The 22,110-nt window shown below is 44.5% G+C and overlaps 1 protein-coding gene across 2 annotated transcripts; it reads left to right on the top strand.

The window, feature by feature from the left end:
* The first annotated feature begins 476 nt into the window (after positions 1-476).
* n4bp3 (NEDD4 binding protein 3) lies at positions 477-21,898 on the top strand. Of its 2 annotated transcripts, none has more exons than XM_081712817.1 (5): positions 477-659; positions 17,045-17,488; positions 18,283-18,864; positions 19,171-19,434; positions 19,959-21,898. In XM_081712817.1, the coding sequence occupies exons 2-5, from the start codon at positions 17,078-17,080 to the stop codon at positions 20,505-20,507; spliced, it is 1,806 nt and encodes a 601-aa protein (XP_081568943.1). In that variant the 5' UTR covers positions 477-659; positions 17,045-17,077; the 3' UTR covers positions 20,508-21,898. The 2 variants fall into 2 exon arrangements, with proteins under 2 accessions (XP_081568943.1, XP_035379613.2); XM_035523720.2 differs by lacking the exon at positions 477-659 and adding an exon at positions 676-8,099.
* The last annotated feature ends 212 nt before the right edge of the window (positions 21,899-22,110 follow it).

Here is a 22,110-nt window from a genome sequence, read left to right on the forward strand (position 1 = left end):
AGGTTACCATGACACTAAAAACAAACAAAATGATATCAAATGACACTAAAAGCAAACAAAATGGCCAATCACTAAAACTTTAAATGTATCGTCACTGTTAATTTCATGCAAAAGCTTAAAAGGTGGCGAAGTTCAATAAACTTGGAAAAAAAATGCTGATTTAAAGGTATTGGATTGGAGACACCTCTAAGGTCAATTCTTAAAATAAGCAATCTTGTCTAGATTCTTGTTTTTTTCTTGAACATTTTAACCCAGGAAAAAAATTACTCTCTATAGGTAGGCTACACGGGTAAACACATCAAATTTTAAAAAGACAGAAAATAGTTATGTAGCTACGTAAGTAGTCTTATTTGTATGGAGGTAGTTTCTTTAGTGCACAACAGGTGGCACTGTGGAGTCAGGAGTGTCGTGTTCTTTTCTTCGGACCCCCGGTCTCGGATGAGGTCCCTGCCCCCGCGCTATGCGGAGTTCAAATCTCAGAGAGGGAAAGCGACAACCACAAGTCTTCGTTTTGCAGAGGAGCTGTTCTGTCGTCATTGCTTTTCTAAATTTATTTAGATATAAATAGATATTTTACTTTTTCCTCAGAACTACACTAAGTTGTTTCGCAGCAAAGACCGCGCTTTCATCGTCTGGTGATTTAACTTGGAAAGATAATGGTGAGTGTGGTGTTAATCTAAAGAACAGCGAAACGCACTTGCTACATCATATCCGTTTCGTCTATAGTTTTAATCTGGTTTGCTGTGAACTGGGGAATCTGTAAATGGAGTCATATCTCCCGCACTCGCTCTTCACTAGCTAGGAGAGCTGTTCTATTAAGATACCCTGCATGCTAATGAATAAAGTGCGTTTTAGGTGCCACAAATTCTGTGTGACTGAGGTTTACAGGACTGTGTCGTTCGCAGATTGAAAGCTAGGTAGACATTTCATGGATGTAGAGGAGAATGATGAAGTTGTGTTTGTTTGGGCTGTTTGACTGCATGTCCAAAACCTGCAGAGCCCAGATGTGAAGCGTCCTTTTTTTTCTCGCGTTCCTAACTAGGTTATCGCTGCATTCTTGAATTTGTTCAGCGTATAAAAGCCAGTTTCTGCAGTCGTTTTTAGCTTGGTGGCTACAGTTTTATAATTTCTGTAGTGGTTTGGAGAAAGCCATTTTTGTAGCCTTGGAGACAGCCATATAGACTCAGCAAGAGGTCAGATAGCCTCAGGTGGGGTCACTGACGATTTTTTAGCCAGGGATTGCGCAGCAACAAAATGGCAGCCCCATTGCTTAAATTTGTAATCGGTGAAGGAAGTGATTGGGGACAGTTTGGCCTCTTAACCTTCGTAAACAGAGTTTCAAGGTCTAGCAGTTAAGATGATAAAGAGGCATACTGGAGGAGACGACCTTTAGATCAGAGTCCAGCACAGTCTCAACTGTGCTTGATTCTGGGTATACAGGATGGGAGTTGTGCATTTCAAAATGTAAAATAAAAAGATAAATAAAGTGGCTGAATGAATCACAGCGATCCTTTCTTCACAGTAGAGTGAATTAGTTTAGCCTATTAAGAAAACGACACACCTGTTATATCCCATAAACTACAATCTTAAAGAATCAGTGGGCATATGCCTTTAAGTTAATGTAATAATTTTTAAAGCTATAAACTGTGCTTTATTGATCCCTTTTTGTGGCTTTAATGGGCTGGCTCCTTGCCTGGCAGGAGTGCTGTTTGCCCACTCGTGGTAGCCCTGTTGGTCATGTAATCCTGCTCCTTCTCTTCCACTGCTGGACTGGAGCCTAGTGGAGTTTATTTGCACTGCTCTGTTGGTGGAACTACTTGGGTGGTTCGCCGTGGCGACAGGCCACAGTTCTGCTGCCCTGCTTTTAATGCCCAGGATCGAGAGACAAAAAGGGGACGGCCGGAGGGTTCCCCTTCACCAGGCAGTTGCCGTGGAAACTTGAGGTATGCTAGGACCCCTGACTTATCCAGATACTGTGTGTTGCAATCAAAGTGAGCCTCATCACCTTGTCATATTTGAAAGGAATAAAGCAATGTTTATCAGTATACAGCATCTCTGCCTACATGTGTAGCGCATGGCTGATCACCACAGACAACTTTCTTGTACTAAGAAGGGAACATAAAAAACCTGTTGACTTGGTGCACAATTGTAAAGGAAGTCTAAGAGCAGCTGTTGATAAAAAGCCAAGTCAAGTAAAATTTATTTGTATAGCACTTTTTGCAACACAGGTTGTCACGAAGCAGCTTTATAAATTTATGGGTCCAGGTCCCTGATGAACAAGCCAGAGGTGATAATAGCAAAGAAACTCCCTGGGCAGAGTTATTACCCGTTATTACATTATGTTTAGTCCAAGTGGGCACTTCAGTATAGATGTGGGAGTCTCATCTAATGCGCGGGGTGTAGGGTGGGTGAGCTGTATCTGTATCCATCGGAGTAGGTGAAGTGGCTGGATGGATATGGCAACATCAGTTAATCCACAGGCAGCACTGGGACATTCCCTAGCGATATCGCAGATGCTTTAGAACCAATGGGCGGGTCTAGTTCAGTGTTGGCATCATCTGTAAGGATGATAAACACATGAATAGTTCATATACAGTCAATGTGCCAGTGGTCAGCATGCAGCTCTGGCAGTGTTTGTCGCAGCAGAACTATAAAGGAGGGCCAGATGGTAATCCTGGGGGCTTTCTGAGACCTTGCGTTCCACCCACATCATCGTGAATGCATGAACTGGCTGGACGTAGACAAGGCAGGTTGCAGTGTACAGTCAGTGACTTCATTCAGAGCATTTAGCGCTTTGTACATCAACAAGAGTATTTAAAGTCGATTTGAAATGTAATTGAGAGCTGGTGCAGGGCTGAAGGAGCAAGACTAAAGTGGTCAGATATTCTAGCTCTTGCAAGGACTCTGGCTACTGCATTCTGTAAAAGTTGGGGTTTATTTAATAACCTTTTAGAGCTAACAACTAAAAGTCCATTACAGTAGTCCAATCTTGACTACAAAAAAAGTGTGGACCAATTTCTTTGTGTCTTAGAAGGAAAGTATATGTCTCAGTAGCAATATTACAGAAACGGAAAAGGGCAGTTTCAATTACATTGCATATGGAGTGTCAAATGAGAAATGAGTCAGTTATACCAGTTTTTACAGCAGTCTTGGGTGTTCCTGAAAAGCCATCAGGATTTAGTCATCAAGTTTTTTATTAAAGGTTAGCAGTCTTCAGCTCTGTTAAGTGTACAGAGATTTAGAGATTGGATTTAGAAATACTGCAGTATCACTTTCAATGGCTCTTAAAAGAAGAAAAGAAAAGCAGTTTCATTAAGAAATAAATAGAAGCACAAATCAGGCTCTGAAACCACCCGGCAAGATCTCTGCTTGCTTGCAGAGTGTTGGGTAACATGACAATTACGCTATGCTAGATTTCTTTACCCAGTCGTAGATACAACTACTGTGGTATGGTGCCTATGCAGAGTGATCACCGATGGACCAGCACGCAGCTCAGGTTGGATGTCTAATAACACAAAGGCTGTTAGTGAAATGGAGTCCATGCTACCTTTCAGAAAAGGACCATAGAGGAGTGAATGGCCTGAATTAATGAAGCACTATTACAGGGCTTTTGATTTCACTTGGTGGTTAGTCACTGTCACCTTGTGGTAAATTAGGTCTGTAATCATTAAGGACAGTGACTTGTGGTCAGCAAAAGCATTGACGTCAGAGAAGGATCTCTTTTTTTTTTCTTTTTTTTTTTCTTTTTTTTTCTTTTTTTTTTTTTTTTTTGCTGCACTGTTTTTGTAAGGGTGACAGTGAATCAAATTTGGCTGGGCATGAGGAACAGGGTCCTAGTCATAACTGGCTCCTTATTGTATTTTTGGGTAAAGCCACTGAATGCACTGGCTCAACCTGGAAAGAAGTGAAAATAGCCGCCATATGACACTAACAACGGGGTAGCCGAGTGTTGCTCTGTCATTCTGGGCGGTGTGTGTTTCGTCAGGCTTTTCCTGCTCACTGGTGAATTGGCGCGTTTTTATTTACAGCACTGATGGGAGCCTTTCACTCCCCGCAGATGAGTAAGATTAGTATCGACATGTGGAGCTCTCAAACATGGGAGTGACTCACGTGACCACCCTTCGCCACACAAGCGCTCCTCCTCAATCCCACAGGATCCTGCTTCTTTACCCCTTCTCCTCTGAAGTATTCACCCAAGTATTCACCATTTCCTGCACAGAGACGCGCCAACCAGTACCTGCATTGGTTTCAGAGCCGCCACTGTTGATTCTGTCATCCTCTGAAATAAGTAATACAGATACCTTGATGGTATGTTAATTTAATATTCTGTGGCTTACTTCATCTTGTATAAATGGCATTGCATGAGAAGCAAAATGTTTCATCAAAGGTAATTATTGTTAAAAGGAATTCCACAGAGCTTCACATCTCCATGGGTAAAGCAAACAATGAGAGACACCTCCTCACAGTATGGTTCCATAATACCGTCTACGTCTACAGAAGCACGTGATCCCCAACGGCTGCCTGGAGAAGAGGATTGTGAGCTAACCTTGGGGCAGGAGAGGTGGGCCTGTAACCATCCTGCAGAGCTCTCCTCTTCTCTCTGCTCTTCTGACGTTCCCTAGCTCCCTGTTTATTGGACCCTGAGGCAGAAGTCCTGGGCTGGATTAGGATTAGACAGATTTGTCTCTCATAACATCATCACACACATGCAGGCCATTAAGATCCCCCCATCGCTTCTAGATCTTTTTATCCATGTGTCACTTTAATGAAAGACTGGTGTTAGAGAATAACCCGGCCCTTTGGCTGGGGCTTTCGGTGAGTCTGTTTCCCCAAGGAAGGGCAATCCAGACTCCCAGTAGTTCTCAAATTAATGGGAATGAGGTCTTGACAGATTTTTATGTGACTTTTCAATCTGTTTTTCAAGGAAGCAGCCTACTGTGCGCAAGAAAACAATCTGGGGGTGCTCCGAGCGAGAATAATCCTGGTGACGTGTCAATTTTTGTTTTCATATGAGAACATATTGTTCCTGGGTTTCTGAAGTCAGACAGCATGCCCCCTCAGAGACCCTGCTCATTCCTGCTTCTGCCAAAAGCCATACAGTACCAGAAAACATGAATGGCCCAATTATGTAAAATGTGTTTAAATAAGTCAGTAAAGATGTTCTTTGGTATCTAACTTTATGAACACGTAGAGTGTACATGTGGCACAATACTTCAGTATGGAAACATACTTTTGCATAGCTGCAGTGAGGAACAGTTCTTATTGGAAGTCTGTCTTGATGGTTGAGAAGTGAGCGAGGCATCCTTTCTTAAAATCTGGCTAGAAGCTCTCGCTGTCTCTGTGGATGTCCTAAAATAGTCTGACAACCATTGTTCACAGCAAGTCTTACCGGTGAGAACATTTGGTTCTAGGACCACTGTGCATTGAGTAGGACAGACAATCCCTTCTGCATTTTGCAGCTGCGTTGCCTTAGACTATTAAAACAAGCAAGGAACTGGAGGTGGGGAGTGACATTTAGTTGACTTTGAGTCATTTTTCTCATCAGCTTGCATGCAAGTGTTGGTTACTAACAGTAGGGATGTCAACATCTTTCCCAAGATCCTTTCCTACATTTAATCTCCACTTCACATAATCTCCTTTGCGGTAACATGGGTTGTAATCCTAGCCCCATCATCAGAGTGAGGGTGAGTCTATGGGTGTTCATACAAAGCCTGTATTTTTTAGAGCTCCCTTTGCCTAATGCCTCCCTCACAGGCGCTGTTTGCACTCTGTGCTGTGGGGTTAGGAGTCAAACTCCTGCACTTAGTTTTGCTTTTTATAGCCAACCAAATGGCTGCTTTCCAGTACTCAACAACAGAGCTCTATTTATCTGAATCCTTATATGCACCGCCGGGACTAATTTTAACCTTTTCAATTCCGATATTGTTATTCAGTTATTAATATTAATGGCATATTATCCAGTAATTACTATTCATAGTTCTTTAACTGCAGTGAAGGGCATGTAGTTATGAGAGTGAGGGTTCCTTTCTGTCTAAGTGTTTAAACCTGGCGTCATTGCAGTTCCGTAGAAGCAAAAACGAGAATGCACATTTTCTCTTGTCTGTCATACCATTATGCTAGAAAAGACTCTCAGAAGATCAAAGGATTAAAGGGGTATAATTTGGTTTTAGAAGAGGTCAACATTCCATTTATATTTGCATTTGAAGATTTGCATGTTGGTTTCATTCCGGTTGAGTGCGCGTGAATTATTATCATAAGAGAGTGTCATCAGACGTTCCAGCAGGCATTCATTTTCCTTGTCTTTGTATTCGTCTTGAAGTTCAGTCATGCGTTACTGTCACAAGAGGTGTCAAGACTGCTGGGTCAGATCAGCTGGTTTCTTTCAGCACTGGAGTGCATTCCTTTCACATTTTCTTGCCTGAGGTAATTATGAGGAACTTTTTGAGGATTGTTAATTACCAGTAGTTCCCTCAGCCAGCTGCTTTTTTGTCTGTGTGCAGAAGGCCTCAGATTGAGGAAATTAGTCCACCTTGTGAAGATGCACCTCTCTTTGGTCAGACAGGTACGAGGGAGCAGGCTTAGACTCGTCTACCATACCACACACAGACAGCGTTGGCTGGTCCCTTTCATCCACTTTCTTAGGTCTATTCTTCAGTTTTCCAGAAAGACCAACAGGACTCTTTTTATTTTTTATATATATATAATAATTTTTTTACGTCTAAAAACCATTACTTTGATCATCATTTGTTGTATGTGATTCAGTGAGGTAGCATGAAATTTATAAACCTAGTTTTTTATTAGTTTAACATTTTTCTCATGATCAGATCATATACCAAATATTCAAGGTTAAATATTTAAATTACCAATCTAGTACAAAGCATGAGTAATTTCAAGCTCAATTTGTTTTTGATCAGAACCTTAGTCTACTTCTTCTTCATAATTTTTTTTTGTCATTATGTAACTATAGAAACACTAACGTGATCTCCGGAGCTCTACAATTAGTTCTAATTAGTTTCGTGGCTGCAGGTAGTTTCAAGCTGCCTGACTCCTTTGAACAGCTTTGGATTCAGAAAAATGCAAGAGAAGCTAATCGAGCACTGCATGAGCTCAATAGCAACACAGTGAAGCAGCATCAGCTCAACACTGACATCACCTACTCTGGGATCGGCTATGTTGGAATCACCTACTCTGGGATCGGCTATGTGCTCTCCATGCCTGCTTTTGTGATTTAAACATGGCACTGGAATGCATGGTGGTGGTGACTCATTGTATCCCATCTACCTGGCTCCTGCTCTTAGTCTGGCTATGATGGACCCTGGAGGTCACAGATGCGGCTTTTCTAAGAGTGTTCGTCAGGACCTGGACGTGATAGCTCGGTGGTTTACCCGCAGTCATTCCAAAGGTGTGAGTGACAGCCCTTAGGCTGTCTCTGTTTGCTTTGGTACGTTTTGGATTCAGATGTCTCCCAGTAGCACTGTGTAATATCCCATGGACAGTGTGCTGTTGGCTAGAGCTATAGGCTGCCAGGCTGAGTATGAGACTCTGAGCTCTATGATATGACATACGTTAGAAGTGATATCCAACACAGCCTTTCTAAGTACCCCTGATTATCTGCACTGCAGCTTCTCCGTTTGTACATTTTAAATTAATAATAAGCACTTGTGGGTTCACAAACCACCTGAAATATTAATCATTAACCACTTTGCCAGGCCAGCCAGTATAACACCGTGTAAACAAGGCTCGGGACCGGTCTCCCGTCACTAATCCTGTGTCCCTCAGTCCTGTCACCAAACAAGGAGAACAGGTCCTGCCACACCGGTGCACAGAATGGCATACTTTCTTTCTCTGGCAGCACAGAAAGGGAGATAAGGGTAACCAGAGACGCTTGCCCGGACAGGGAAGTGTAGCGGGGATTTTTCCCAGGCGCAGTCTGGCAGTAGTTCTGTGAGAAGAAAGCAGAGAAGCGCGACGACCAGGGGCCGAGCAACCGTCCACTGCAGAGCTGGACGCCAACAGGTGCGGCCGAGCACCAGGAGCCAAGGAAGCGGGCGAGGACTGGGAGAAAACACATCAGAGACAACACAGGAAGGCCGTTTCAGGTGATCTCACCCTCCTTGTGCTGTATTCAGATTACAGCCTTTCAGAGCAGCGTGAATGACTGAATGACAGCAGTGCCTAGTGTAGTAAGAATGTTGTTGAAATGTTACATTCAAAGAATATGACAAACTACTGTTTTATCCCAAAATTTGCTTTTTAAGAGAAGGGGAACTAAATTCCTACAAAGCCAATTTTCATCCAAGTATGGAATATTTATCGTTCCTATTTGCTGTATTTAGTTGATACACTTATTTAAATCTAAGTTGCTTGTGTTTTCCTGAACTGAATGTCCAACCAGCAAAGCACAGAGTTTCTGAAGGCTAACGCCCCCTGCCATAGCAGAGAAAATGAAATAAATGAATTTATCCAGTTTGCACTTGCCACGAGAGTCTTACTGAGGTGTATTCCAGGCATATTCCAGGCGTATTCCAGGTGTATTCCAGCTCATCCCTAGTGGGGAGTGTCTTTAAGTGCCACACTGCCACAGGCCACTTCTGGGCTTTGACAACACCTATCAGATTGAATTCTTTTGTGCTGTACCGCAGTGGCTCTATAAGCTAAACAAAGAGATAAACCCACACCGTGTTGCGCTTTCACCCGGCCGTGATCTCGTCTATTTGTGTCGAGGTGTGTACCGTGTGGTCGCTACCTAAACACCGTTTTAACATAGCAGTAAATGTAAAGGTCTTGCCGTGATCATGTGAAAGTGGTACGATGCTTATGTCAGGACAGCATCTTTCAAACCAGTTCTCAAAAGTACTGAAGAGGATGCTTTGAAGAATCGGCCATTCTTAGACAGCCTTCCCCGAGCACGCTGGGCAGACCCACATGCCATTCATTACCACTGGGAATCTTTCGTGATTCTAGACATCTTTATGGATGTCAAGACTCAGGACTCGAATCAGGACTAGCAGATCAGCTTTGGACCATCAGGCTCAATACGCAACTTTCTCTCTATCACTGTCTCACCGAAACCTAATGACACCACTATTAGTGTTAATACACCTGTTAGTATAAACATTTACATGTGCAGTAGCATTAATGATAGTATGATTATCATCATTATCAGAATGGTTAATACAAGAGTCCAACTGGCTCTGGTATGCTTATCTCAGTGACCTGGTCCAGGCTGCCATAGAAATAGGTAAATAATTACCTGGACAGCGGTTTGGGGGATGCCATTTTCCGCAACTTATCTCACTCCTTAGCCATAAAGAATGCAGCTCCCCACCCCGTTGGAAAGGAGAGGGAAGGAGGAAGCATCTTATCTTGGTGGGAATGGCAAACGTAACGAGAGCTGGTCCAACCTGTGAAGCCTTCGCCTCGGCGCACAGACGGCACAGGCTCAACGACAAAGGGCTCCTTTGTTCAAAAGGCCAGAACGGCACGCAGTATTAGTGCTGAGGGAAATGTTGATGTTTGTTGAGAGCAATGCTTGATACAATCTCATTCGGCCATGGGGTTAAAGTTGAAGGGAGAGTTCGCAAGGGCCGGTCAAGGCTCATGAGGTAACAGTGGACTGTTGTAGCATATCCACTGTTTTGTGGCATTTTGAAATGTTGAAGGATTTTTATTTAGTGAGTTTTTGTTTCTCTTTCAGAAGAAAAATTAATCTGGCTCGCATTGACGCTGTTCTTGTCGAGCAGATTATGTGTATGCAGAGCTTGGTGTTGCTGATTGCATTTACCTCTGAACATCTTCTGGCACCTAAAGGTCACTGGATTAGTGCCGTTGGAGACAGAGAGCCCTCTAACATAGAGAATGTTAAGATCAGAAAAGTGTTGAGAAGATTTAATCAGATTGTACAATATGTGTGGTGGTACAGTAAGCACAGCATGTGCTTATAGGAGCGTAGTTGCAGACGGATTTATTTAGGTCACTGCATCGTCAAAACCAGTTTATGTCCTACAGCTCTTCTGTACTGTTTTCTCCCATTGAAATGAGCAACCAGGTGCCTTGTGGTGTAGACCCAGATAGAATGACTAGAAAGAAAGAATGAACAAACAAACTTTATTGATCCCAGGAGGAAATTGGAGACTATTACTCCCTGCAACAGACCATTTTGTTCATACTGTAACTAAGGAGACATGTTTTCTATGTTGTCATATCGATGTAGTCTCTCTGAAGTCATACATGGTACAGTTATCAAATTCTTGACAGCGTCTACAACTACAGGGTAACAGGCTTCTAGTCTAAACAAAGGTGGCTTGAAAATCTTCTGTGGTGCATAAAACCTTTCCTCCGATGACCAAAAGTCATTTGCACGTTTGTATGGGTTCATGAGCACGGGCCTGTGCAGTAAGTGCCGGAGCTGCACTTTGCTGCAGTGTTGGAGGAGCAGTGCGAATCAGGTGGCGTGAGGGTGTGGCCTGAGTGCCTCATTTGAGTAATGCAACACATGAGGCTGTTCCAGATTTCTCACCCATTTAATTAGAAAAGTGCGTGTGTGCACTAGTCCTTCAGCAGTGGGTCAGTACTGAAAGCAGCCTGGAATGGAGCACGCCGTGTGTGTGTGTGTGTGTGTGTATGTATGTATGTGTGTGTGTGTGTGTGTGTGTGTGTGTGTGTGTGTGTGTGTGTGTGTGTGTGTGTGAGAAAGACTGCAGGGTCAAAGCAGGCACTGGATTACTTCAGCTGTTATAAGGTTTAACACTTGGGATGGCTTCTCCAAAAGCTTTCTGCACAGCTCAGTCAGTCTGTACTCTGTTCACACACACCTGTTTATACAGCACACTAACATGCATGCATGCACACACACCTGTTTACAGAGAATGCTTACACAAGTACACACACAGACACCTATTTATAGAGTATACTCACACGCGTGTATGCACACACACGCACACATGACTTTCTTTTGGCAGGGACTGATATTCACACTATGGCTAAGAGTATCTCTAGCTACTTTCTCTAGCCCTGTGGCTGTTGGATAAACGTGTATGGATCTGTGGTCAAATTTTGAGCAGACACACACATAAAGCATTTGCTGTGTTGAGGATAAGCAAGTTTCTGATCAACATGTTTTTTGTTGCATCTGTGTTTGGGTAAAGTGTTAAAAGATGAAGGCCCAACAAAACACCTCACTGCTCTCTACCCAGCTGCACTAATGGCACGTAAACACTTGTGCTGGGTTTCGATATCATAGCGGTGTAACAGTAGAAAAGACATCAAAATGGTGTTAACATGTAAGTGACACCATAACATTGTGTAGTTAGGCTGTGAGGACGTGTGGGTGGCCACTGTTACACTGGCTTGCAGTGCATGCAAACTGTGTTCCATATCCATGTGATGTCAGCCTGGTCACATGAAGCGTAGACCCGTTTTCCACTCTGACCTGGAAGCAGTTGGCTCTCCCTGCTGGTGCCATGGCAGTCCATTGAGGAATTCTGCTTGTTGTCCAGACAGCAGAGTCCCTTGCAGTCTTCAAATGCAGACTGAAGACCCATCTATCTGTGGAATATTTAAATGACCACTGACCCTGCTCCTATGTTGACTAACTGAAACTAGTACTTATGTTGACTGCCCCTTTGTTGACTAACAAACTCTAGTATTTATTGTTTATTGCACTTATCGTTGTCTGATGTCGAGGTTATGTATTTTGCACTTCTAGGCATTGATCCCTGTATTTCAACAGCATTCTAGTTCAATGGTAGATTGGACTCTAACCTACTGTACCAGCTAGGGTGTATTCTATGAGTAAATGACAAAACACTTTCGTAAGTCAGTCTTAAGAGTGTCTGCTAAATGCCGTAAATGTAAATGTGGCAGTCTCAGCTTGGCTCTCAGCACTCTGCCGTCAGGCCTCCATGTCTCACGCGGGGCCCATCCAAGTAGAATGGCCCCTGTGTGCCAGCCCTGCGTAAACAAGCATCTGCGTAAAGCTGCCCCGGGGCCTTCGCAAGGATGGGGGCCAACTGGCAGTAAAGAAGGCCATGGATGCAGGGTGAAATAAGGCCGAGCCCTGTGCAGTTTATGGTGCTTCGCCGAGAATGACACCCTGCTCGATCGCCCTGTGCTTTTCCCGTGAATTGGCGACTGTTAACTCTCAACAAAAGGCTGCCGTGTGTCGGCCTAGGGATGGGGCTTTCCTGCTCGTCGATTATAAGGGCTGGTTTCGTAAAGTCATTCAGAGGGCAGCACAACACTCACGTCTGTTCCCTCTTCTTTCGGTCTGTGGTGTTTGTGTATGTGTGAGGGTTGTAGCTGACCAATTTGAGTTTGTTATAATAAACTGTTGTAACTTCATGAGGGATGAAGTTTACTACGGGAAAGTTTCAAGCCTCAAGGTGTTGCGTGGCTGCCTTATTGTAGACTTGACTACTACTCACATGGTGTTTACACTTTCTTGGTTAGAGTGTGGTATGACAGATTGGTAACGAGTTGACAGTGAAAAGAATATTTTGTGTGTAACATATAATAGTGAGATTTAACAATTAATAATTATTAGCTTAGTGTCACTATGTTGCTTTGGGAAAGTCATTTTGTGGTGTGTGTGTGTGTGTGTGTGTGTGTGTGTGTGTGTGTGTGTGTGTGTGTGTGTGTGCTGCACTTCTGGCGTCGCCTTTCTGTCTCCTTCTTGGTGATGGCTAGCAGGAGCGTCACAGCGTCTGCATTCCGGCTCCGGATTCAGGCTGCAGCATCTGATCTGAAAATCTCAGGAACGCCTGAACACACTGCATTCAGTCAGTGGCAGCAGCCTTCTGCCCCTGAGCGGCAGCAAAAGACCCTGGGTGGAGTCTGCAGATGATTGACACATTACCATTCACAAAGCTGAGGCAACAAATTACTCTGGCAGCAGATTAGAAGACCACAGTGGCTGAAGCACCCCCAAAGACAAACAGACACACACACACACACACACACACACACACACACACACCCTCCTTCAAGCTCAAACATTGCAGCCAGATGTAATTTTTCAATGTCATTTAAATTGAGCACTGAGTCACCAAAGCAGTCCAAGCTGTCCGGAAGATCAAGGACATCTTTCGAGAAAACTCAGTCTGAAATATATGATAAGAAAGTCCAGCATTTAGTAATACATGAAGCAAGACTAGTTAGTCACCATGGTTGCATGCTTCAAGAGAATTTGACTCTTTACTGTCCTGTGGTGCATCAGGTTGGCCGCAAGTCTTAACTTGTTGTTGGAAAACATGTTTGGAATTTGATTCCCTTCAGGAACCTCTAAGCTTCACCTGCTTCTCCCACACAGCTTTAACCAATGAGGTTTTGAGTTATGGGTTTGCTAAAATAAATTCTGTTATCCGATACTTCTCTAGGCCTATGGGAAAATGTCATTATGCATAGTTAATAAAAGCCACCTGTAATTTAAACTAAAATGGGCTAAAATGACAGTCATAGTTTTACTGCATGATTTCTCAGCAACCTCAGTGACCTTTGCAGTAACCTAATTCTATACCTTTAGCTTTAAAGTTACTTTATTATCTAGAGCCTTTCTGTGAATAGGCCCAAAGACTTATAAAATTATAATAAAGTCTTATAATGTGGTGAAACTCCTTCTTTTTTTTTCTTCAGTGATATTAAAAACCCATTTTTTAAGTATCAGATAACATGTAGTATCACATAACATGAACGAAAGTGAGTTTATTTTAGCATGTATAGCCCAGAGATGCTGTTTTGTCTGTGCTTGAATGTGAGCACCTGAAAGCCTCACCTCTCACCCTTTAAATAGACCCCCCCCCCCCCCCCCAGATTGTGTGCAGAGCTTTGGGCTTCACCTGGAGCTTTGCCCACAGGTGTCCTCAAAACAAGGCCGGTCCAGGGAGATGTGGAGAGACCATTGCAGGTGCACTGTGGCCAGTAACTGATATTCCAGCTGTAAACCGCAGAAAGACATTGTTTGTTCCACATTTAGGGTGATTTAATGGTGTTACCGTATTTATTTGTCAAATTCTCGGTGCTGGAGTTAAAGTGACCTCTCTCAAGCCTTCCATAGGGCAACATTTGGGGGTTATGCTTAGAATCTGTTATATAGATGTTATGGTGGGTTTTTCAGAACAGAATGCGTAACCGTTTTTACAGTTTACCTGGCACTGATTTATGGCTCCGCTCTTCATTGAGCATTGTGGGAAATTATGTGATTCTGCACGTCTTTGATAATCCTTATCCGTTTTGCTTATATCTGTGTCAACTCTACCTATTGGTACAAATGTGGATTTGCTTCATACAGAAACATTTTGCATCAATCGTCAAACATGCAGCTATATGTGAAGAAGTTGGTCTTGTAACTAAGGAAGTTTTTAAATGCGAATTTTATTTTAAATAATAAAATTTACTGGAGGTTGTGACATCGCTAAACTATTCATACAGTCACGGTTGTAAGAGATCATCATGAAGGACAGAGTGTGTGTGTGTGTGTGTGTGTGTGTGTGTGTGTGTGTGTGTGTGTGTGTGTGTGTGTGTGTGTGTGTGTGTGTGTGTGTGTCTAAGGGCAGGGAGTTGTCTGCCTTGTAAATCAAGCCCTTGTTGGCTTTTCAAATGTTGAAGTAGTTGGCTATGAATTAACAACTGGATGCAGCAGTTTTAAAGTCCTGAAAGATTTGTGGCCATCTTTTAAAAGGCTTTTTACCCTCCTCCCTAATATCTGAAAGCCCCTGGGTTTGTGGTTATCAGACTTTGACATTCCTCATATACTTTCCAATGACTGTAGAGCAGTAGTTTGTGAACTGTGTTTCAGTTTAAACGTCACCGTGTAACTGTGTTTAGAATTTAGCACAGCCAAAGACAAAGATTAAACATGACCTAAAATCATTCATCTCCCTTGACCTTTTCCTTTGTGTTTCAGTGTACACGGAATAATCTTTGTTTTGGAACATTATGCGTAGATTCCAATGTGATGTCTATATAAGGCGTTTGTCATTATTTATTTGAGTATGATGGGCGAGTAAGAATATACTTAGCTCTGATATTTTATATCTTATGGATTCTAACAGTTTAGCTCCAGTCATATACTGCAGTATAAATATAAAAAGAAAAAGAAAAAAACAAGGAGATGTGTGTCCCCTCCACTTCTCTGGCTCCTGCATCTATGGGGCTTGGAACAGTAGCAGACTGGCAAATCAGTGAGGGTTTTTGGACTCAGAGTGGATCACTATCATGGTGCTTCAAATCTGCTTCGCTGTTATCCAGAATGAGACCACAGAGCCGAAGATATTCTCCAGCCTGCTTGTTGTTTTATTGATGATTTGTCTGAAGGCATCTTTGTGTGTGTGTGTGTGTGTGTGTGTTTGTGTTTGCGCTCCAGCGAATTGGTGTGTCACCTTTCCAGAAACAGTTTCATTGTGTGTTGTATTTTCTCTTTTATGGTACTTCAGAGGTAGATTTACACTGCAGGGGAGAGAGAGGGGATTGCTAGTGTGAAATCAGTACATGCCCTTAATGAGGTGCTTGGAAAAGCTAAGATGGAATGGAGAAGGAGAGAAACAAAAAGAAGTGGAGTTCTAACCCTGTGGGAAAAGAAGCACAGCTGCATGGAGAAACCGAGCTCTTCCCATCAGAGTGGTTTCCTGCCATGATTGAGGGAGAGAGACAAACTCTTGTGCTCTCGTCAGTGCCGAGGATTAACGTAGAGCTCTGCGCATCAGTGAAGGCTCTGCTAACTCCTCGGAATCACGATTGGGTCTGCGTATCTCCTGAGGCATTTATCCTGGGATCTTTCAGGATTTAGATTTGTGTGGGAGTTTGACTCATTGTAGTTATGCAATGGACCTGCAAACTGGCATCTGTGCTTTACTTCTCATTTCTAAGATTTAGATAAATTTATTTATTTATTTATTTATTTCATTTTATTTTTTCTAGGAACGTAGCTGTTATGGTAGAAAGATCGTACGTCTCATCCCCAGCTGTGTTGTGTTTTGCTCAAACAGTCCAGAGTTATTGCAGAGCTCAGCTATGAGGAGGATGATAATGATGAAGATGATGTTCTTAACCTTTTTAATGACCACACAGCTACAACCACAGCAGGAAAACAGCAAAGCTCCAGGAATGTGAAAGGATAACTACTTATAACAATAAAAGTGTTGTCGTGTCTTTTTTTTAAATTTTTTATTAACAGGTGTTTTATATGCAAGCACCAGCAGGTGTATGTAGATGTGGCTTTGGGAAATTATGCAGTTTTGTTTTTTGCTTTATTGTGTTCACAGACCTTTATTGCAGAGGTGAATTTTGCACTTGCTGCTTACATAACTGTGGCAGATGCTCAGGCATTGATCAATTCCACCCACAGCATAGGGTCCAGCCTCTCTATTACATACTCTACACTAAAGTATCTAGTGCATACTTGGTGGCAGTGTGCTCGGAATACAGACTGTAAGGGTGTAGACCTTAGGGTTAGCCGCAGTGCCATTTTGATGTATACGATGCAACAGATTTTCTGTCAGTAATAGAAGATCAATGTGATCGATACATCTAGCAAACATCTACATTTCTCATTGACTAAAAGTGATCAGGTTGACAGAAAACATCCATTATGTGCTGAATTAAAATTCAAGTTTATTGTTCTCGAAAAACAACCCTTCGTAGTTTTTACAATACTGATGTATGTACAGTGGAGTGCCCAGATCACATTACAGTCTTTAGAATCAATGCCTCAGTCAGATTCAGTGCGTCAGTGTATCGTTACACCCCTACATGACAGCAAATGCATCTTAGTTCTTCAGCATGTTCTTCAAGTCATAGTTTTGTAGAAAGTCATTGTTTTGGGGCAGTGGTAACTCAGTGGTTAAGAAATGTATCTACTTTTAATTGGAAGGTTGCCAGTTTAAGTCCGACCACCAGCTGCCACTGTTAGGCCCCTGAGCAAGGCCTTTCAACCTTCAGTTGCTCAAGTTTTCAGTCATAATTGTGAGTCGCTTTGGATAAAAGCGCCAGCTAAATGCAGTAAATGAAATGAAAGATCTGATGTACTTCTTTATCTTGTCAATCTTAGACCTGCCAAAGGAGTCACTCAATCCTGTAACCAATGGCAACGGTCCAGGCTTTGCCCTTGACCCGAGACCCCAGCAAGAGCATTAGCGCGCTTTACCCAACATCCTCTTTGGTGTCCGCCGGCTGCATTATGGGTAGTGTAGGCAGCCTGATCGAAAAGCCAGACATCTCACCCACTAAAAGCCATAGAGCGGTTCCTCAAGTGGCAGAGCGTCAGAGCAGTGGGCTGCTCAGAAAGGGCTTTAACCAGCAAGAGCTGCTCAACTACCTCAACATCACCAGGAAGGAGTCAAAAGTAGGAAAGCGCATCATCTCGGGGACCTCCTCCATCAAGAGGGAACATTCCCGGGAGGAGGAGAACGTCTACACCAAGGTCTACCACAGAGACGGCAAAGAGCTGGATGTGGGGAAGAACTCTCTCCCAATCGGTGGCAAGTTTGACAAGGTATGATAACAGGGCAGAAGGAAGGCATGGCCACACAGAGCCGAACCGCACTTCCGGTCTCCCACAGTTTAGCTCCAGCCCAAGTCTTGCCTACCTTAGCATTCAGGTTGTCTTTAAGCTTTAAGTGGTCCGATCAGGTGCGTCAGATCAAGGTTGGCTATAAGCTCAGTGTTAGGGTTAACCTTCACTAATTGATGTTACATTTAGTTTTGATTCGTTTTGTTCACAGCAGCGTCTAGCCGTGGTATCGTCTTTACACACTAATTTTACATTTCAGAAGGTGCACATTCAAGGCTATCCAGTGAGTAGTTCTGCTTAAAGAATGTAGATGACAACCCGAGATAAATGCTTTCCTCATCAGGGCTAAGGGGGTTGTAAGCGAATTGCAGCTCTAGTGAAGGTACACTCACTCTGTCCCGCATGGAGACGACACGGAGGCAGGTACCTCGATCGCGTGTGGAGTAAAATCACTTGAGTTTCCATGCCTCTGCTGACATGTAGCCTAACTCCCTGGCCTCTGCAGGGATGAGCAGCTTCTTAATCAAGTGTGGCCTGCCTCGAGTTATTGAACACGTAGTACACAGCAGAGAAAAAAATAGACAAGAAGGATTGGTCAGATTCACTAACGCCATCCGCTGTTTTCAGCTTAAGCATAGACGCAGTCTCCTGATTTAGAGTGTACGACGGACCGTCTGTAAATAAGACCTTGGTCCCAGGGTTCCTTTTCTGTATAAGTAGCCAATTAAAGTGAAATGCAAACGCTCTGATGGACTTTTTCTCATTTTCCCCCAAAGCCTCGTTTTAGACCTTCCGCCTTCAAGCTGGTGACGCCGAAGAGCTTCAGTTCCATGCAGAACCTCTACCCGTCCAAGCCTGATGACCCAGCGAACAGCATGCACCTATCCGGCGGCAAACCATCAAGCAAATCTCTCTCGACTTCCTCGTCTTCCTCCTCTCCCTCTCGAGCAGGCACGAGCGCCAACAAGGGCTCCCTGGTGCCACCCCGTGGTCCAAGCCAGGAAGAGGAGACCACCTCGGACTCGGGACACAACTCCATAAACAGTCTTCCGCCCTTCCGCCCACACCTGGGCCAGATCAGCGCCTCCATGGGCCACATTGACCACATCGGTTCCCTGGACCGGACGTTGGGGGGATCCAGAGGTGGGGCGGCTGCGGGTACGGGGGGGGCGTCATGCCGCAACATGGCCGTCCTCGGGCGGGTGCCGGGCTACGGCAGCAGCGCCCCACCCCAATATGAGCTGTCCCACTCCATGGAGGAGATGGTCAGGGAGCTGGAGGAGCGGCTCCAGGAGAAGGAGCATGAGCTCCGGCAGATGAGGAGGAACTTGGATGAGAGCGAGGACGCAATCGCACAGGTCCGCGCTGACACCAACGTGCCACACAGGGGCACGGTTATTACAGCTTCCCACAGCTGGTTATACCCTCTTAGAAATCTGTATACTACAGTGGGTTACAACCTCTTAGAAATTTTTTTTCAGTGTTTCAAAACTCCTTAGGAACCGACACACAGACAGAGATTAGGCAGTTAGGTGCTGCATGTACTGTAAATTCCAGACAGCACAATCAGTATCGTACGTCACTCTAATCTCCCATTCCTTGTGTGTGTCTGGGGTTTGTTTTGTGTGTGTGTGTGTGTATATACACATGTGTGCGCATGGCAGGTGTTTGAGGGGAAGCAGCGTCTCTGGGAGAAGGAGGTGTCTGAGTTGAAACAGCTGTATGCCACCAGGCTGCGGCAGGTGTCCCAGCAGTCTCAGCGCTCCCAGCGCACCCTACAGCTGCAGCTGTTCAAGGCCCAGCAGGAGCGCAGCCGGCTGCAGGATGAGCTACGCACCTTGCGCCTCGAGTGCCAAGGCCTGCAGAGCCGCACGGGCCCCGCCCAAAGCCAAAAGCTCCACCCCCAGCTCGAGGAGACCCAATGGGAGGTGCGCTGTGGGCTCCATTATGGGGTTGCAATAATGAATAACAGGAAATGCTAGTTAACTGACTGACTGATTGAACTGATTTTTGTATGTCATATGGCTTATTTTTTTCATGAACTTTGGATGCAGTGAGAATGAGAGTGGGTGTTTCTTTAGGTCCATGTCACCATATCTACAACAACAGCATGTGACTCCACCAATGTGCTCACCATTTTATAAAAGAGAGAAAACTTATGATTTGGCTCCCCGGCTGTCACTGGGTTTGGGGTGGGCTAGGCTTTTTTTAAGGCAATAAGAGAGATTTCTTCATTCATAATGTGGAACAGATATGAAACATTTTTTGGAAAGATATGAAATGTTTTTTGTTCATGGCAAGGCTGTTGTACAGTAACTCGACATGTAGTCCACACTCCTTTACAAAACGCATGGCACAGCCCTGCGTGCAGCAAGCTGTTGTGGTTAACTCCCCGTAAACCTGTTTGCGGGCTGGCACCTCATGGGCCATCTTGTGCCCCCGTGTGCTGCAGGTATGTCAGAAGGCAGGTGAGATCTCCCTGCTGAAGCAGCAGCTGAGGGACTCTCAGGCCGAGGTGGCACAGAAGCTCGGCGAGATCTTCCTGCTCAAGACGCAGCTGCGGGAGATTCGGGCCGAGGCACACGCCAAGGACAGCCAGATCGACACGCTCCAACTGGCCCTGCAGGCAGCACGCCACGAGGACGTCCGGGCTGGGGGCGAAGGGGGAGGGCCACCCGGCACAGAGGAGCGGCTCCGGGCCGAGCTGCTCCTGGAGCGCCGGCAGAGCGAGGCGCAGGCCGCCGCATTTGAGGCTGAGCGCAACACCTGGCAGGTGGAGAAGGAGAAGGTGCTCCGCTATCAGAGAGAGCTGCAGGCCAGCTACCTGGGGATGTACCGCAAGAACGAGAGTCTGCAGAGAGAACTGCGCCAGCTCGAAGGAGGCGGGGCTGAACTGGGCGTGACTCGGACAGGGGGTGCGGAAGAGGGCGGGGCTATAGAGGACGAAAACGCTCTCCCCAGCCTTCCGTGGATTGAAAGGACCGAGTCTTCCGAAATCTGAACGCCTGCAGAAATCTGACAGACTCTAAATGAGGAGAGTGATAAGTGCTGGCACTCAACCTGAGATGGTTTACAAAGTGTCACGTGACTTTCTTCAGGCATTTACATTTGAATCAGCTGTTGATTTGTAAACCAAAATGCGTAAAACACTGAGATTATTTACGAATGTTATTTTGATAAAAGACTCAACTTCCATTCCATTCATAAACATCAGCAAGAAAACAATGATGTATTAGATATGCTTCTGTTACCTAAGCATACTCCGTAAAAACTGCATACCAGGTTTCAAAACAACATAGTTACACTGCTACCCTGCCTTCTACCGGAGACGTGATGAAGAAAGCCTCTCAGCCGTCTTGTCGGCGGCGACCAGCCTCGGTCCGGCCCACTTCCAGTTCTTCTTTGTTCATACTCGTGTCTGATCGCAGGGATTGGTTGTTTGTGTCTGCCACAGACTGTTTTAAAACTACCGCACTACCAGACTGATTTTTACTCAGTCATTCCCCCCACCCCACCCCCCCAAAGAGAAAGCCAGCGAGGCAAGCCACAGAAAATAAAGGGATCCTTCAGGAAGTATTCTAGCAGGCATGGCACACTTTAATGTAGCACCAGTGTAAATTGCTATCCTTTCACATTAGCGCGAGAGAACTGCTAACAGCTGCAGGTAGGTCCTGACATCAAGTGCTGTGTGTGCGCTTTAGTTTCACATGCCTTCATATGCCAGCTAGGTTCCTTTTACAGGGAGGGCCAGGTTCACTGTTGTTGGCAGGGGAGAGGGGGGGTGTTTTGTTTTTGTTTTTTTTAACCCAGATCTTATTAAGAGATTTGGAAGGTTTCCCATTCAACCCTTGCTGCCTGCTTTAGCACTGAGAGACTTAACACTCCTCTGCCGCTGGGTTTAAACGCAGTCCAGTTTTTAAAAACTGATAAAAGTCTTTTTCTAAAAACACAAGCTTGGAGCACACGCACACTGCTCTCGTTAGTAGTCACCTACGTTCCTTAGACTCACAGACTGTAGCTCATCTTGGTTCTCAGTTCTGGAGCCTCCCTCAACCCCTTTATTACCAGTAACGTTCTGACCGGAGGACCACTGCTAACCACCTGTGTAGTGAACTCAGCAGTGATATCAAAGTGGAAGGGGTGTGGTAGGGGCATGATAAGGGCATGGTAGGCTTGTCCAGAAGATAAAACTAGTTCCCAAGTTACTGGATCTTACTTAAATAATGCTGATATGGTGATAACTACTGGAGTCAATCTGGGATTTTATATATTGATTCTATGTGTATATACTACTATATATAACTGTCAAGTCGTATAGAGTACACCTTGGCATACATCATTGAAATTGCCTGACTGATTTTATTTTATGTAATAAAGTGAAATATTTGTCGACCAGTCAGCTTTTTTCTTCCCTAATTGGTAATCGAGCGACTCATAAAAGACACCATTTAGAGATGGTGGATTTCTCTCTCTCACTTACTCTTCTATATAATTTACTTTTTTAATAGTAGAGGTTTAACTCCACCCACACACACACACACGAGCATGTCTGCACACCCATGAGCATGTCTGCACACCTGCACATTCTTCTCTGGAGAATTTTG

The sequence above is a fragment of the Electrophorus electricus genome, chromosome 4 (genome assembly GCF_041902795.1).
Source record: "Electrophorus electricus isolate QZ-2024a chromosome 4, ASM4190279v1, whole genome shotgun sequence".
Lineage (NCBI taxonomy): Eukaryota > Metazoa > Chordata > Actinopteri > Gymnotiformes > Gymnotidae > Electrophorus > Electrophorus electricus.

Bases quoted from the DNA above. Each gene is read 5' to 3' on its own strand.
- n4bp3 (XM_081712817.1), top strand. From the start codon at position 17,078: ATGGCAACGGTCCAGGCTTTGCCCTTGACCCGAGACCCCAGCAAGAGC. The intron at 17,489-18,282 runs GTATGATAACAG...TTTCCCCCAAAG, and splicing joins TCGGTGGCAAGTTTGACAAG to CCTCGTTTTAGACCTTCCGC. The intron at 18,865-19,170 runs GTCCGCGCTGAC...TGCGCATGGCAG, and splicing joins GCGAGGACGCAATCGCACAG to GTGTTTGAGGGGAAGCAGCG.